The 14200-nt window shown below is 24.8% G+C and overlaps 3 protein-coding genes across 3 annotated transcripts in view; all 3 read right to left on the bottom strand.

Moving 5' to 3' along the window:
• Positions 1-7486, bottom strand: part of LOC122858958 (amyloid beta A4 precursor protein-binding family B member 1-interacting protein) — a 94620-nt gene extending 87134 nt beyond the window's left edge. The window contains exon 1 of the mRNA XM_044162216.1: positions 7066-7486. The gene's annotated coding sequence lies outside the window, so the exon portion shown is untranslated. The remainder of the gene's footprint in view (positions 1-7065) is intronic.
• Positions 7487-9158: 1672 nt separating this feature from the next.
• LOC122859698 lies at positions 9159-10191 on the bottom strand. The gene is made up of 3 exons (XM_044163383.1): positions 10030-10191; positions 9734-9952; positions 9159-9635 (listed from the first exon to the last, which is right to left on the bottom strand). The coding sequence occupies exons 1-3, from the start codon at positions 10189-10191 to the stop codon at positions 9165-9167; spliced, it is 852 nt and encodes a 283-aa protein (XP_044019318.1). The 3' UTR covers positions 9159-9164.
• A 686-nt stretch (positions 10192-10877) lies between these two features.
• LOC122858955 (venom carboxylesterase-6-like) lies at positions 10878-13856 on the bottom strand. The gene is made up of 8 exons (XM_044162210.1): positions 13417-13856; positions 13147-13360; positions 12992-13085; positions 12844-12927; positions 12664-12779; positions 11971-12518; positions 11596-11882; positions 10878-11521 (listed from the first exon to the last, which is right to left on the bottom strand). Exons 1-8 carry the CDS (start codon positions 13609-13611, stop codon positions 11329-11331), a joined length of 1731 nt encoding a protein of 576 aa, XP_044018145.1. The 5' UTR covers positions 13612-13856; the 3' UTR covers positions 10878-11328.
• Positions 13857-14200: the final 344 nt, after the last annotated feature.

Genomic DNA, 14200 nt, shown 5'->3' with positions numbered 1-14200 from the left:
AAAAAAAAAAAAAAAAATCCAAGTGTATATGGAGAGTTTAACTTTGTATTGCGTGGGTTTAAAACACGTAGATATTTTTTTGTGTCATTGATATGAATATGTGGATGTAAATTTAAAAAGGTCTACATAGTTACGAGTATATTATAGAGTTTAATTACAAAACAAGATTGACTCGTTAGGCAGTGTATATGTGTGTTTATATATATGGAGTTTTGCATTACCATTTATACTAGCTATTCACCAATTTTCATTCGGATATTGGAGACCACATTCATGGGATATATCCACCTAATATTGCTTGGATGTATTAACGTTGTATTGAGCAAATGAAAAGTTATTTAAATTTATATCTCGGGTATACAAAATGATAGAGTATTTTTATATATAAGTGGCTGTTTATAATAGAATTATATATGGATCAAATATAGAATGTAAACTTGAAATGAAAATTCATATTGCACGCACTATCGTTGTCATTTTCAAACGACTTTTTTTTTATATTTTAAATATGTATTATTAATGTTTATATATGGTTTATTTAATTCTGGGAAAATCGATAACTCGGCGGACCTAATAACCGGTCGATTAGTTGCGAAGCATGTACACCATGAAACCACACCTCATTTTTTTTTTTTTTTTTTTTTAATTGTGAATTTTTGTGTTGTCATTATTTTTCCGGCATATATGCAAAATTATAAATTTTCTTTTTTTTTTAATGAATTTTACATTTTTATATTGTTTGAATGGATAAAAACAGAAAAATGACACTGCGGTATTCATGATACTCATGAGCTTTTGTATATAATTATTATGAAAAAAAAAAAAAAATCATTTTTTATATTAAAACAGAGTATTTTAAAATGTACAACTGACTATTTTTATTTATCATTATTATTATAAATAGATATTATATTTTAATGAAGCAATAATGATATTTTTTTCATCAAAATATTATTTTTTGAATATACATTTTTTTATTTTTTTCAAATAAATAACGACCTCGAGCATAAAATTTTTTTGCTATCAGTGATAATGACTTTAACAGCTATATTTTTTCAACAAAAAAAAAAACATGAAAAAACAACCTTGAACGAGCGAAATTCATCGGTGCCTCCTCGAAAGTTCATAAACTTTAGAGAAAGATAAAAAGATAAAAAAATTGGATAGCGCTATTACACATATAAAATAGTGATACCACAGAAAAAAAAAGAACCAACTAAAATAGCAAAAATATAATATTCAAAAATAATAATAATAATGAAAAGTTAAGAGTATCATAAGTTAAAATTTTTGTTCAAAATTACGAGTGCACATTATTTTTATGAATACTAAAAAAATAATAAAAAATGATTTTAATTACTTTAAAAAATATAACCCAACAAACATAATAAAATGTAAACATTATTATTACAAAATATTCATTTGAATAAATATATAAATAGTGGTGGCATAATGAAAATGAAAAAAGTAAAAATAAAAATATTTTAGTGACAGAGGAATCTCGTTCACATATGAGATGTAATATAATATTTATGTACAGTAATGCAACTCGTATATTTAAATGAAGGAGTTTGTCGGTACAATGGTTTGCGTTATTCGCAATGATTTATCGATTGCTTCTGTATGGCGTGTGTGTTGTGTGCAATGGCCTGTAATACTCTCTAGTCATAACGAATAAACACGAACATGTCCTGAGTCTTTCACGACTACTATCGTCGACATCAAAAATATATATACACAAGCAACCAACCACTGAAAGACAACCTTTTTCTTATTTTATATTACATAAATAATCATAATAATAAATATTTAAAAGAAAAAAAAAAAATTAGTGTCAACAAACCAAGCTTCTAGCATCAAAATTTTTATTATTTTTTATTTATTACTATATTTATACTGTACGTATATAAAACGTGAGCTGAGAGGAAACGGAAAATGTGTATAAACATAGACGCGGAAATGAACAGCTGTTAAAATTCCCTCAGATATTGAGCTCGTATATATTCTTTTGGTTGCTATCCACCTTTCGAAGAGAATAATATCGATTTTAATAGTATTTTTAATTATCTTTATTTTAATACTACAGTTGTCTGGTATAATAATTTAAATTTCATCACATATAGCCAGTTTTATATTTTGTATTTCATTTTTTGTCGTTACAACTGTGTGGATGAATAATAAAATTCATCAGACGAATTTTGAAGTGAAAATATATAATAATGATGTTCATATATAATGACAAGTTTTTTTTTTCTTTTATTATTTTGGTAATTATGGTTTTTTATTTTGGAAAATCAATAGAGCCATCAATTATGAATACCATGAATATTTTTTTTTTTTTTTTTTTACTATAAATTATGAGAGGGATTTATTTTCGAGGGATAGAATGAACCCGACAAAGGTCAATCAATGTCGGAAAATTAATCGACAATTTTTGTGTGTGTATGTGTGTTTTATATATGTATTTACTAAATACTAATTTTTTTTTTTTTTTTTGGATGTCAGGTTCAATGTATAGTCATTTTGATAGATTTCAACTGACAAGCTTTATAAAGTTAAATCAAATAAATATGATCTGCAAAAAAAAAATTGTTTTATATCTAAAAAAAAAATAGACTAAAACGATAATATGATTCTTTTTTGTAGATATAAAATATCAAAGCACACAAAACTCAAATTTCCGTGTACTAAAAATATTCAAGAAATGAAAAAAAAAAAAAATGAAAAAAAATTTAATGAAAGCACAAAAGTTATCACTCGAGTCTGTCTTTTGAACTTAATATTTTTATTTTAAATATTTTTTATTCTTTTAAAGTACAGAAGATAAAACGTAAAAATACCAAAAAAGGAAGAAAAAAAAAAATAAATAAATAAAAAAAAAAAAAATATATAATTTTAGGGAGAAAATGAATCGGGTAATTGCGTGCGAGTTCACCTGTTTTATGGGCCAAATGTATGTGGCACGAGCTTTCAGACATTTTAAACCATATATAGGCACGCGTCACAACAAATGGGCACAGACATTTACCCTTGTTTTCTCTCACTCCACTTGAATTTTATGTACTCGTATATACCTATATATTACCCTCCCTCACTTTCAGTTAGCTCTTATATTCTCTCAACCCTTTGCCACTGCCGCACACACTCGAGTCTAATGTATCTATTCCTAAAACATTTCATGGAAATTCTAAAATTCCCTATATGTTTATCTTTATTTTTGAATTTTTTTATTATATTTATTATTGTCAAAATTACTCTCTCTCTTTCTCTTGATATGATGTACAATGATAACTTGTGTGCATGTACTAAAATAACGACAGTATTTTCTACAGAATATTATGGTTTATTTTAGAATACCCTTGGGACAGTGCACTACGATAAAGACGGACAAGAAAATGTACGTAAACCCTACAAATATTTGTAATAAAACTCGATGAATTCAACCACAAGAGACACACAAATCACAAAAATATAAAAAACCCAAAAATCTTTTTTTTAAATCACATAAACTTTAAAAAATATTTCTTTAAACTTTATTTAAATTTTATAAATAACTTTTGTTTTATTATTTTTTTTTTCCTTGTAAATTATTCTATTCTTTTGAATTTTTTAAATCAATTATTCTAAAAGACGACAAATAATTTGTAGCTCAAAAAAAAAATTTACAATTGTCTATGTGGAGAATATATTTATATATATTTTAAATGAAATAATGTTACTTTTAAAATATAACAAAAAAAAAATAAATTATATTTCGTTAAATTGTTGAATTAAAAAGTTTTTAATTATAATGAAATTTTTGTTTTATTTTTAAATGATTTAAGAGTAGTTTTATAAATGTTTTTATCTGCAATGTGAATTTAATGTGTACATCACGAAAATGTAGTTTATTATACAAGTGTATTAGTGAGTGGGTGGGTGAGGAGGTTGACTCTATATTATTCGACAATAAATTCAAAAAAAAAACAGCTTAAAGTATGAAAAAAAAAATTATAATAAAATTATATACAAAGTGTAAAAGTATTGGTGTATTTTCTCATGAAAGTGTGATAAAATTCAACGAATTTTATTTTCATTTGATTGTTTTCTGGCTATTATACCTTGGACCAAGCTGGGAACAATATTAAAGATAGAATAAAATCAAAATACGTCACTGAATTGACGACCATATATGAGATTATAAATTCAAAAATTGTCCAACTGCTCAGACACACATACACACACAAAGGTGATGGTAAATTAATTGAAATAAAAAAATAATAAAAAAACTGTATCTTGTACATTATCAATTAACTGAATATTTTATATTTCTATAAATAAAAATATAAAAAATTCTATTATTTAATTTAATTGAATATTCATTTATTCAAGTCTGGACTATTTAAAAATATAAATAATTTAAATCATCAATTTTCCATTAATTGAATTACAAACTGAAATATTAGTTAATAAAAAAAGAGAAAAAAAAAACTTTTAGAGTATTTTGATCTGGATTAAATATCATTATCAATTAGATAAAAATAAATTAAATTGAAATTATCATAATATATATAAAAGGGTGAAGAAAAAAATCGTGCAGTTCCATTTAAAAAAAAAAAACGAAAAAACCCCGAAGCAAATCTGAAAAGAATTTATAGATAAAATGAAGTGGGTTTGAATATGCAACAATTTTGTTGATCAGAATATTATTTTTAAAAAAAAATGCAGCCTCAGGGGAAAAGAAAAAAACTTATACTTTGAAATAGGTTGATATTAAATGTGAAAAAAATATTTCCTGGGGCATCACACTTGAATTTCGCGTGTTATTTTATTTATTTTAGTTGTATCCTGGTGAGACACTTGGGACTGGTACATAAGGAAAATTAAACGTGAGTGTCAACCCCTCTGCCAACACCAAAACCCTGACGTTTGTAACAAAACTTTTCGTTTTCATGTTAAAAAAAAAATAAAATAATAAAAAAATATATATAGAAAAAACGTGTCTAGCTGGAGAGAGCTTGTGGCACTCGCTGCTGCTGCAACCACTTTAGGACATATTGTACCTGTTTCCATTATTTTTTTTTTATTATATATATATATTTTGTTTTTATTTTTTTGTCTGAATGTCGGTTTCTTCCTGGAGGAAGAGTACATCTGTGTACAACGTTTATATATGTGTTTAAACTCGTTGCACAAACGAGCGTGGGTGAATTCGCATTTGGTAAAGTTACTTGCCATCTTATTTCTCGTTTCAAAGTATTTCAACTCTATGTACACATACATATACATACGCCATGTATATATGTTTAAAAAGCCCGCATATAACGTCTCGTTTTTGCTAGCTAAAATCTACTATATTTTCTTGTAATTTTTTTTTTTTTTTTTCGCTGGTTTAACACTGAAGACACAACGATTCTATTATTAGAAAAAAGTTATTTTAACAAACACGCAAGTCAATTTCTGAATTATATTTTTTTATTCTTCATATATATATCTGTTTTTTTTTTTAAATAAACTTTTATTCATTTTACTTTTATTTTTTTTTGTCTCTATGTACAGTGCTTTTCAAACACCTAAAACTTTAAAACGATTGAGGTAAAAAGAAAGAAAAAAAAAAATATTATGACACAAAACTTTCAACTTGTATATACATCCAAACTCTTTGAGAAAATTTTTATTTACAAATGAAAATAAAAATAAATCAACTTGAAAAAGATATTAGTATTAAAAATAGTATATAAAATTTCTTTTAATCATTTGACGTATAGTAGTGTTTGTCTATGTGTGATAAATAAAATGAAAAAAAAAAAAAAAAATTATAATAATAAAGAGGTAAAAAAAATATTAAAATTTTTTCACGATGTCTGGCTTTTTTTTTTTGACTTGCGTCACATTTTAGAAATAAAAAAATTTAATTGATGTAAATATATATAAATAAAATTATTCGCATATTACGAAAAAATAAAAAAAGCTTTTATCATTTATTTTTGTGTGACAAAATATGTAAATTTGGATTTTTTTTAAACGTAAAAATATAAAATATAGATCAAGTTGGATGCATGACATGAAGGAGTAGTTGGAGACAAACTCAGCCGTTATACATGTATAAATTATATTGATAAAATGTGTGTTTATATTTAAAGTTGGTGAGACAAGATAGTATTTTCTAAACGTGGTGGTCGTGATAATTCGATAGGTGAATGTAACATCATGACAGCCAAGACACGAAAGTCACGACTATTATAACCCGCCTTCCCCCCCACATGAGTAAATATTTGATTGTATTAATGTGACAAAAGTTGGCGTGAGAAATTATTTAAAATATGTCACCCTAATTAAAAGCTTTAATCGATTTAATAGACATGTAGTTTGCAAATTACAATTTAAATTAAAACAAACAAAAAAAAAACACATGATTTTCATTAGATCATTGTTGCTCAACTCAAATGTCTTTTGTAAACATAATATAAAAAATATAAATAGTTTTTTTTTGTTTAATACAATGTTAATGCTTTCATATTTTTTAGATCAATGACAAAAAATAAATATAACCGAAGTAGAATTATTGCTAACGGAATATTTTTTTTTTGTCGTGATCATAAAGGATGAAATTAAAAAAAGAAAATAAATTTTTAAAAATACCACAGTAATTTAAATACGAAGTGGTAAGACATGAGAAAAAAAAAAAAAAGAAGTTATCCAGTACGATGAACTTGTCGAGGATTTTTCAAACGATATTCATGGATTTTTCCTCGACCATCAATTATTATTTTAATCCAAAAATATTTATACATTTATTTATGTCAAAAAGCGACGAATAAAAATAGATTCAAATGTAAATAAAGGTTCATCATGATACAGCTGAATTAAGAAAAAAAAAAAGACTGTTATTATTATCAATTTTTCATCACTTGATATCATCAAATGGCATTGATTAGAAAGCAAGAGTATTTATTATGATTTTATTTATTTTTATTTTTTTAAAAAATGTACCGTTACTCAGTCGTTTACCTTCTTTTTTTTTTTCATAATATATTTTTTTCATTATACAAATGGCATGCATATATTTTAAAACGTTCAACTTACCACGTTGAAGATTTTATCCTTCAAAATCTCTTGACACTTCCTTTGGAAAGTAAAACCCTCTCGTCCACACTTGTCACTCGGTTTAAATAAAAAAAAAAATAAACAAAACGCGAGTGAGAAAAAATGAGCGAAAAAAAAAAAAATAATAAATAAATAAATGACAAACAGCAACACTGATAATAATTGGATATAATTATAAAAGTTGGAGCACTGTTTTAAACTTAATTGTTTTTGGAGCAGAGTCTATGAACCCCGTATCACTTTTGACTTGTTTTTTTTTATTATCATATAAATGCCAGTTATGTTGACATTATCAGTAAAACTTCAAGGATAAGATTATTGAACAGAGATGATGAGACATTACATTATGAGAATGGCCCGAGCGGCAACACACTGACTCTGTCGGTGGCTGAACGTGACTGAATCCGTTTTCGACGAATCCGCGCGCATGTCTTGATACTTTTCATCACGACGCCCCCTTGTGAAACATTGTCGAATGATTTTAATACAACCACATATATATATTTTATTATTATATTTGTTTAATGTAAATACACACAACACACTATTATTACAATCACTAATTACACAGTCGTCGTTAAAAAAATTAATTAGCCTGTAGAGTTGGGCCAAAGATGATCTTGTTTTGAGTGTTTGATGAAATTAATTTGTTATATAATTAAAATTCAAATTAATTCAAATTTATAGATGATACATTAAATAGTAATTGATAACAAATTATTTTTTATTTTTTTGGGAAAGATAAACTTGGGGAATTATTTGCAAATTTGATTGAAAAAAAAAAAATTTTTTTGAAATAAAAATAAATTTGTTTTTTTTTTTTTTTTTAATTTAGGAAAAGTGATCGAGAAAAATGTAAATAAAATGGAATTTGAATTTGTCAAAAAAATGGCGCTTATTGACCGAAGATGCGGCATCGAACCGATTTAGCTGCTGTCTGTTAGAAAAGATTGCGACAAAAATAATGCAGCTCCTTCGACCACCATTATTTTTGTAGAAATAAAAATAATAATAATAATAATAAAATAAAAAAATTTGGAGTATACAAATATTTACGAAAATATTGAAATTAAATTATCAAATATAATTAAATATTTGATAATAAAATTAAATTATCAAATTAAATTATCAAATTAAATTATTAAATATAATAATAATATATTGATAAATAATTATTCGTTTTTAAAAAACAACAAAATTAAATAAAATAAAATAAAATTAGTCGATGATTGTGGAGTAAAAACTGGCACACAAAAAAAAAAAAATAAATAAAAAATTAATTGACGAGACTCCTTTATCCCGATTTATCCATATTTTTTCGCACCATCAATAAAAAAATTAATTAAATCATACAAATTTTAAGAAGTTAAAAAAAAAAAAAATTTACTCAACAATCGAAGGGACATTTTGTGAAAAAATATGCAACTCCAACAATATCGCAATATTAAACACGAAAACAATTAAATAATTAATTAAATAACGTTAAAAATTTGATTGAATAAATTATTAAAGATAAAGTGTATTATATAAGAAAAACTGTACCAGAAAAAAACAGCAAAAGACAGGAGCACAAAAAAACAATCACACTACATATTATTCAAGTTCACACCGCACACGACCACCGACAATGTTTCACTGAGAAAAAAAACAAAAAACAAAAGACGGTAGACCACCCAAAAAAAAACATCCTGTGGCTCTTGATATTCACACCCCTGTACCCTTCCCCGCAAATGTATAACAAGCCAACCACAGTCATCCATGTTCATTTGTTTTTTCAAGATGGATTACTCTTGATTTGCATTGTGCGTCTTACAACAATTATTATTATTATCTGGTAAATTATTAAAACAATATTATATTATTATTAAAATTTTATTGTTTAAAAAAAATTATTTAATAATATTTAAACAATTTATATATTTATTTAGATGGATATTTATTGACTGCTGATCTCAAATCTGGTGTCCAAATATATTTCAAGGTCAAGCCCAAAAAAAAGGCAAGTTTTATTTTTCTTTTTTTAATTTTTATTTAATAATAATTGATTAATTTTTTTTTGTGTATTATTTTGTTATTAATTAATCGTCTTGTTGGCGTTGATATTTTTGACGTTTTTTATTTTCTTCATGTATTTTTAATTTTTTAATTTTTCGCATATTGTCAATGTATTCTGTTGTTGGTGTTGACATGCCCATTAATGCAACTGAGTAATTTCCAATACCCGGATTATTAAATACAATTTCATGATTAATTTTCCAATGTCCATAATTAATTTCTGATAATATGTTGAAACCAATTGTTTGTGATAATTTTTGAGTGTCATTTGAAGTGAAAATTCCAACAACAGCTGGTATATCATTGACAATTGCCATTTCGATGCAAGCCTCCAGGAGGTCAGTGTATACATCTCGGAGTTTGTAACTTGGATGAACACAAATAATATAAAGACGAAGAATTTTTGATACATTCAATTGTTGATAGACATTTGATTTTTTCATTAGTGCATTTTTTAAATTCATCAATTTGGCAAGAACATCACCTTGTAAAATCTGGTGTTAAAAAAAAAATTAATTTTATTCATTTATTTATTTTTTATTAGTTAATCTATTCAAGTAATTTATTTTATTTAAATTAAATTTTTTTTTACCTGAAATCTCATTCTTGAAAATACATGGTTTTTTTCTTCTTCACTATTGATTTTTAAAATTGCAGCACCAACGACTCTATCACTTTTTTTGCTGATTGCAACAATGCTATTATTTTCTCTCATCCAACTACAAATTTCATCAAGATATTCTTGGGTTGAAATTGGATCATCAAGAAGTTTTGCTGATAGACACATTGGATCATCAGAAAAAAAATGATGCTGCAAAAAAATAATTAAACGTTGACAGTTTTAATTTATAACTTTTTATTTTTTCATCTCAATTTGTAAGTATTTACTTTTATTAAATGTAAAACTTGTTGATAATGTTGTTCTTTTAGATCAATAATTTTGCATGATTCTGAACAGCTCCATTGTAAAGGAGCTGTTATTTTTTCTTGCATTTTCATTATCATTTCTTCTCTTTCTATTTCTGATATTCTATTTTTTTTAAACGCCATATTGTTTTTTTTTTGCTTTTATTTTTAGAAAATACATCATCTTGATAATTCAATTTAATAATATTAATTTTTTTGTTTTGTTTTATTACAGGGACAAGCTCATTATGAAGAAGTAGAGCTGATTGTCAAGATGTTGATCTCAAGTATATTTACTGGAGGAAAAATTATTTACAGCTATCTTGACAAATCTTCAATAAGTTTTCTCATTATTTATGTAAGTATTATTTTATAATTTAAATTTTTTATTCAACTTTACTTTACCTGCATCAACTGTTTCATTGGTCCAATTAATTATTGTTTTTTTAATTTGATAAAGCATCGATACAATGAGCTTCACCTTCTCATCAACATTGACTATATAATCAATTTTTTTTTTCTGTTTGAAATAAAGCTAAGATTTTGCAAATTTTATTATATAATTTTGAAAAAAATAATCATCTTAGTTTATTTAAATGATGTAAAGAAGGTTAATTATCATTAATTGAAATAATTAAGTTGACAGTTATAAGAAAAACACAAAATTCATTTGTTAAAATAAAAAAATAACCTACACAAGTTATATTTAATAAAAATAATATTTTTCTAGGAATGTCGTCATCAGTTTTGTGACAAAAACTTTCCAATTGACCGAGTGGAATAATGACAAACAGCTTCTGGCAAATTGGATCAAAGAACTTCACATGTAAGTAATTTTTATTTTTTATTTTTTCATTCTATCTTATCGAGCTGCATATACAAATACATTCTCAAGAAATAAATTTATCACAATGACATTATAAATAGATAATCGAAATATTGTTATCTTTTGAATGAAAATATTTGATTCACAGTATCTCATTTGAATCAAATTTTAAAAAAAAAATCTAATCTAAATTGTATTTAGCTTTTTTTTTTTAAATTGTCTTTTGAAATAATTTATCAAGGCTTATTTAATTGAAATTAATTGAAGCAAATCTTGATTGTTTTTTATTTATATTTATTATAATTATCGTGACTTGAATCAATTTATTTTGTTGAACAACATTGCCAACTATAATTGGAATGAAAAAAAAAAACCAACGTCATTTTTTAAAAAATTGATTTCTATTTTAAGTTACAATTTTTCTTGTTTTACAATTAATTAATGGAGAAAAAAAATTACAATTCATCTTTGACTCTATCATTTAATTTTCTAAATGGTAAATTTTCCAAAAATTTCATTCGTTTTTTATTAAAATTTTTTGACATAAACATATTTTCTGGATTTTTTATTAAAAAAAATTCCAAATCTTCAGTTCTCACTGGTTTCCATTTATTTGGTAATTGTTTCGTTACAACAGGAGTTGGATTGCTGAAAAATATTAATTAAAATTACACAAATTATATATTAAATCATTTATATTATATAATTTATTTTTTTCATACCCATGTTTGGCAAAATTGCACCAAATGTTTGTAAGTACATCAATCATTTGTTGGTCTTCCTCACTTTGTTTAATATCTGGACTAAAACTTAGTTTACTCAACGGAAAAAGATACATTAAATCATCAGTATGTGAAACACCATAATTTTCTTTACTGCCATATGTCTCGATCAATGATGTTTTTCCTCTGTATGAAAATTCATAATAAAATACTGAGCTTCCAAAATGTTTAAGATGATACTTCACAGACAGATGGGTACCAAAATTCTCCCAAAAATCTGAGTACATCTAAATCAAAAAATAAAATAAATATATTTTAATTCTTTATAAATATTGAAATTATTTTTAACTTATTAAAAAATTAATTTTAACATACATCAATTAAATCAGACTTTGATGAATCATCAATAATTTTATTTTTCAAATAAAATTTACGAATTTTTTTAGCCATTTCATTGTGATATTTTTCATCATGTGTCTGTTGATACATTAGAGTAGTTGGTGCTAGTTCTTGCCACTTGTCATTTAGTGATTTAATTAAATCATCAGAATTATAAAGAAAAAATACTGGAGGAGCCCCTTCGTGTGATGTAATTCCTGTCATCCATGGTGTATCCCTGACTTGACCATTTTTTATCAATTCAACCGGGTCTTCAGTTAAAAATGCACCTGGATGTTTTGGTTCTATGACAACTCTAAATGGCATTATTGGATCTATACTAAATATTTTAAATATTGAATCAGTATCCATTATATCACTTGCATTTTTATTTTTAAGACATGCAATTAAATTCTCTGAATTTGATATTGGACAGTTGAGATATTTTCCAAGTTTATTTGCATTTTCAATTGCAGTTTTTTCATTATTAAATGCCCATGAAGATAAAGCTGTTCCACTTTGTGAAATTCCACGATGAAATAAATCTAAATTGTAAATTTTACGTATATGGATAAGATAAAATTGTTGTCTATTTTTTTTTTTTCTCTATTATGTAATATCATTAAAATAATAATTGACTTGTTGCGTGATAAAATTTAATTACGTAAAATAAATTGAATACAATTTTACCTTTTGCAAGAGGACTCATCATGTGATAATGAATACTTGCTCCTCCTGCACTTTCACCAAATAGTGTTACACTATTTGGATCACCACCAAAAGCATCAATATTTTCTTTGACCCATCTTAAAATATTATTAAAATGACACATGATTATTGTATAATTTTTTTTTTGGGCATAAATTTTACCTTATTGACTGGACTTGATCTTTCATTCCATAGTTACCCGGTGATACTATATCTTGGGTACTTAAAAAACCCAATGGACCAAGTCTGTAATATTTAAATACACGTTAAAAAAGTATGTTGTTATTTTTTTTTTTTTAAATAATTTTACCTGTAGTTTATTGTAACTAGAACAATATCGTGATCGAGAAAATAAATTGGGCTGTGACAATCTGAATGACCAGATCCTTCTAACCATCCACCTCCTTTATTTATTAACAATAAAATATCAGTAATAAATTAATAAAAATTTTAAATAATACTTGCCATGAATCCAAATCATTACTGGATATTTTTTTGATATATTTTCTGTATTGAGAGTTGGTAATTCGGGTGTGTATACATTAAGATATAGACAGTCCTCTGAACCAATTATTTTATCAAGCAAATTATTCTTTTGATAACTATTGACTTGAATGCACATATCTGCATCTTTTTTTGCTGATCGTGTACCTTTCCATGATGTAGCAGGTTTTGGAGACTGTTAAATATTTACAAATTTATTTTTTTTATTTTTTTTTTTTTTTACAAACGAACCTTGAATCGCAATTCACCAATTGGTGGAAGAGCATATGGTATTCCTCTAAAAGAATAAAAATTTCTTCCATTTTTAGATTTCATTATTGAGCCCTCGAGAGTTCCATTTTTTATTTTTACAATTGGTGAAGCATTAATTAAAATACTACATGCCCAAATTGTAACGATTAATAATTTAAATATTACACTTGACATTGATAACTAATTTACAACAGTTTAAACGAAACGATTGACATGAAAAATTTGATGCTTCAACTGCACTCAACTCAGCAATACTGTTTAAAAGTTGATAAACACTTTTTAACTTGGGTGCTATTTCATTATTATCAATATCAGTCAACGACCTTATTGTATTTTTTTTACTTGCATATCTACAAACTTATTATCGTTAAACTCGTTTTAAAATTTTTTATCAAGCCTTAATTATAATAGATATGTATTTTAAAAATTTATAAATTCTCAAGAGTTTAAAAAAAAAAAAAAATATCAATAAAAAACATATTTATATAGACTAATGATGACTTCTACATTTTTTTTTCTACGCTAATTATGTCAAGGACAATATAAAATTAGTCAAATTAATTTAAAAAAAAATAAACTGTATATTTTATTGCATTAAAGTAATAAATATTAAATATTTTTTTTTTATTTTTACATCAAATTTTTTATACAAATATTTATTGATTTTTTTTCTTTCACATGACTTGGCAATAAAAATTAAATACAAACGTGTTATATAAAAAAATAATTAACTAAAATTTTAATAGAAAAAAAAAAAAATTCT

Source organism: Aphidius gifuensis, linkage group LG6 (assembly GCF_014905175.1).
Source record: "Aphidius gifuensis isolate YNYX2018 linkage group LG6, ASM1490517v1, whole genome shotgun sequence".
Taxonomy (NCBI): Eukaryota; Metazoa; Arthropoda; class Insecta; order Hymenoptera; family Braconidae; genus Aphidius; species Aphidius gifuensis.
Note: the sequence above shows the minus strand (reverse complement) of the source record. Positions and strands in the feature narration are given on the sequence as shown.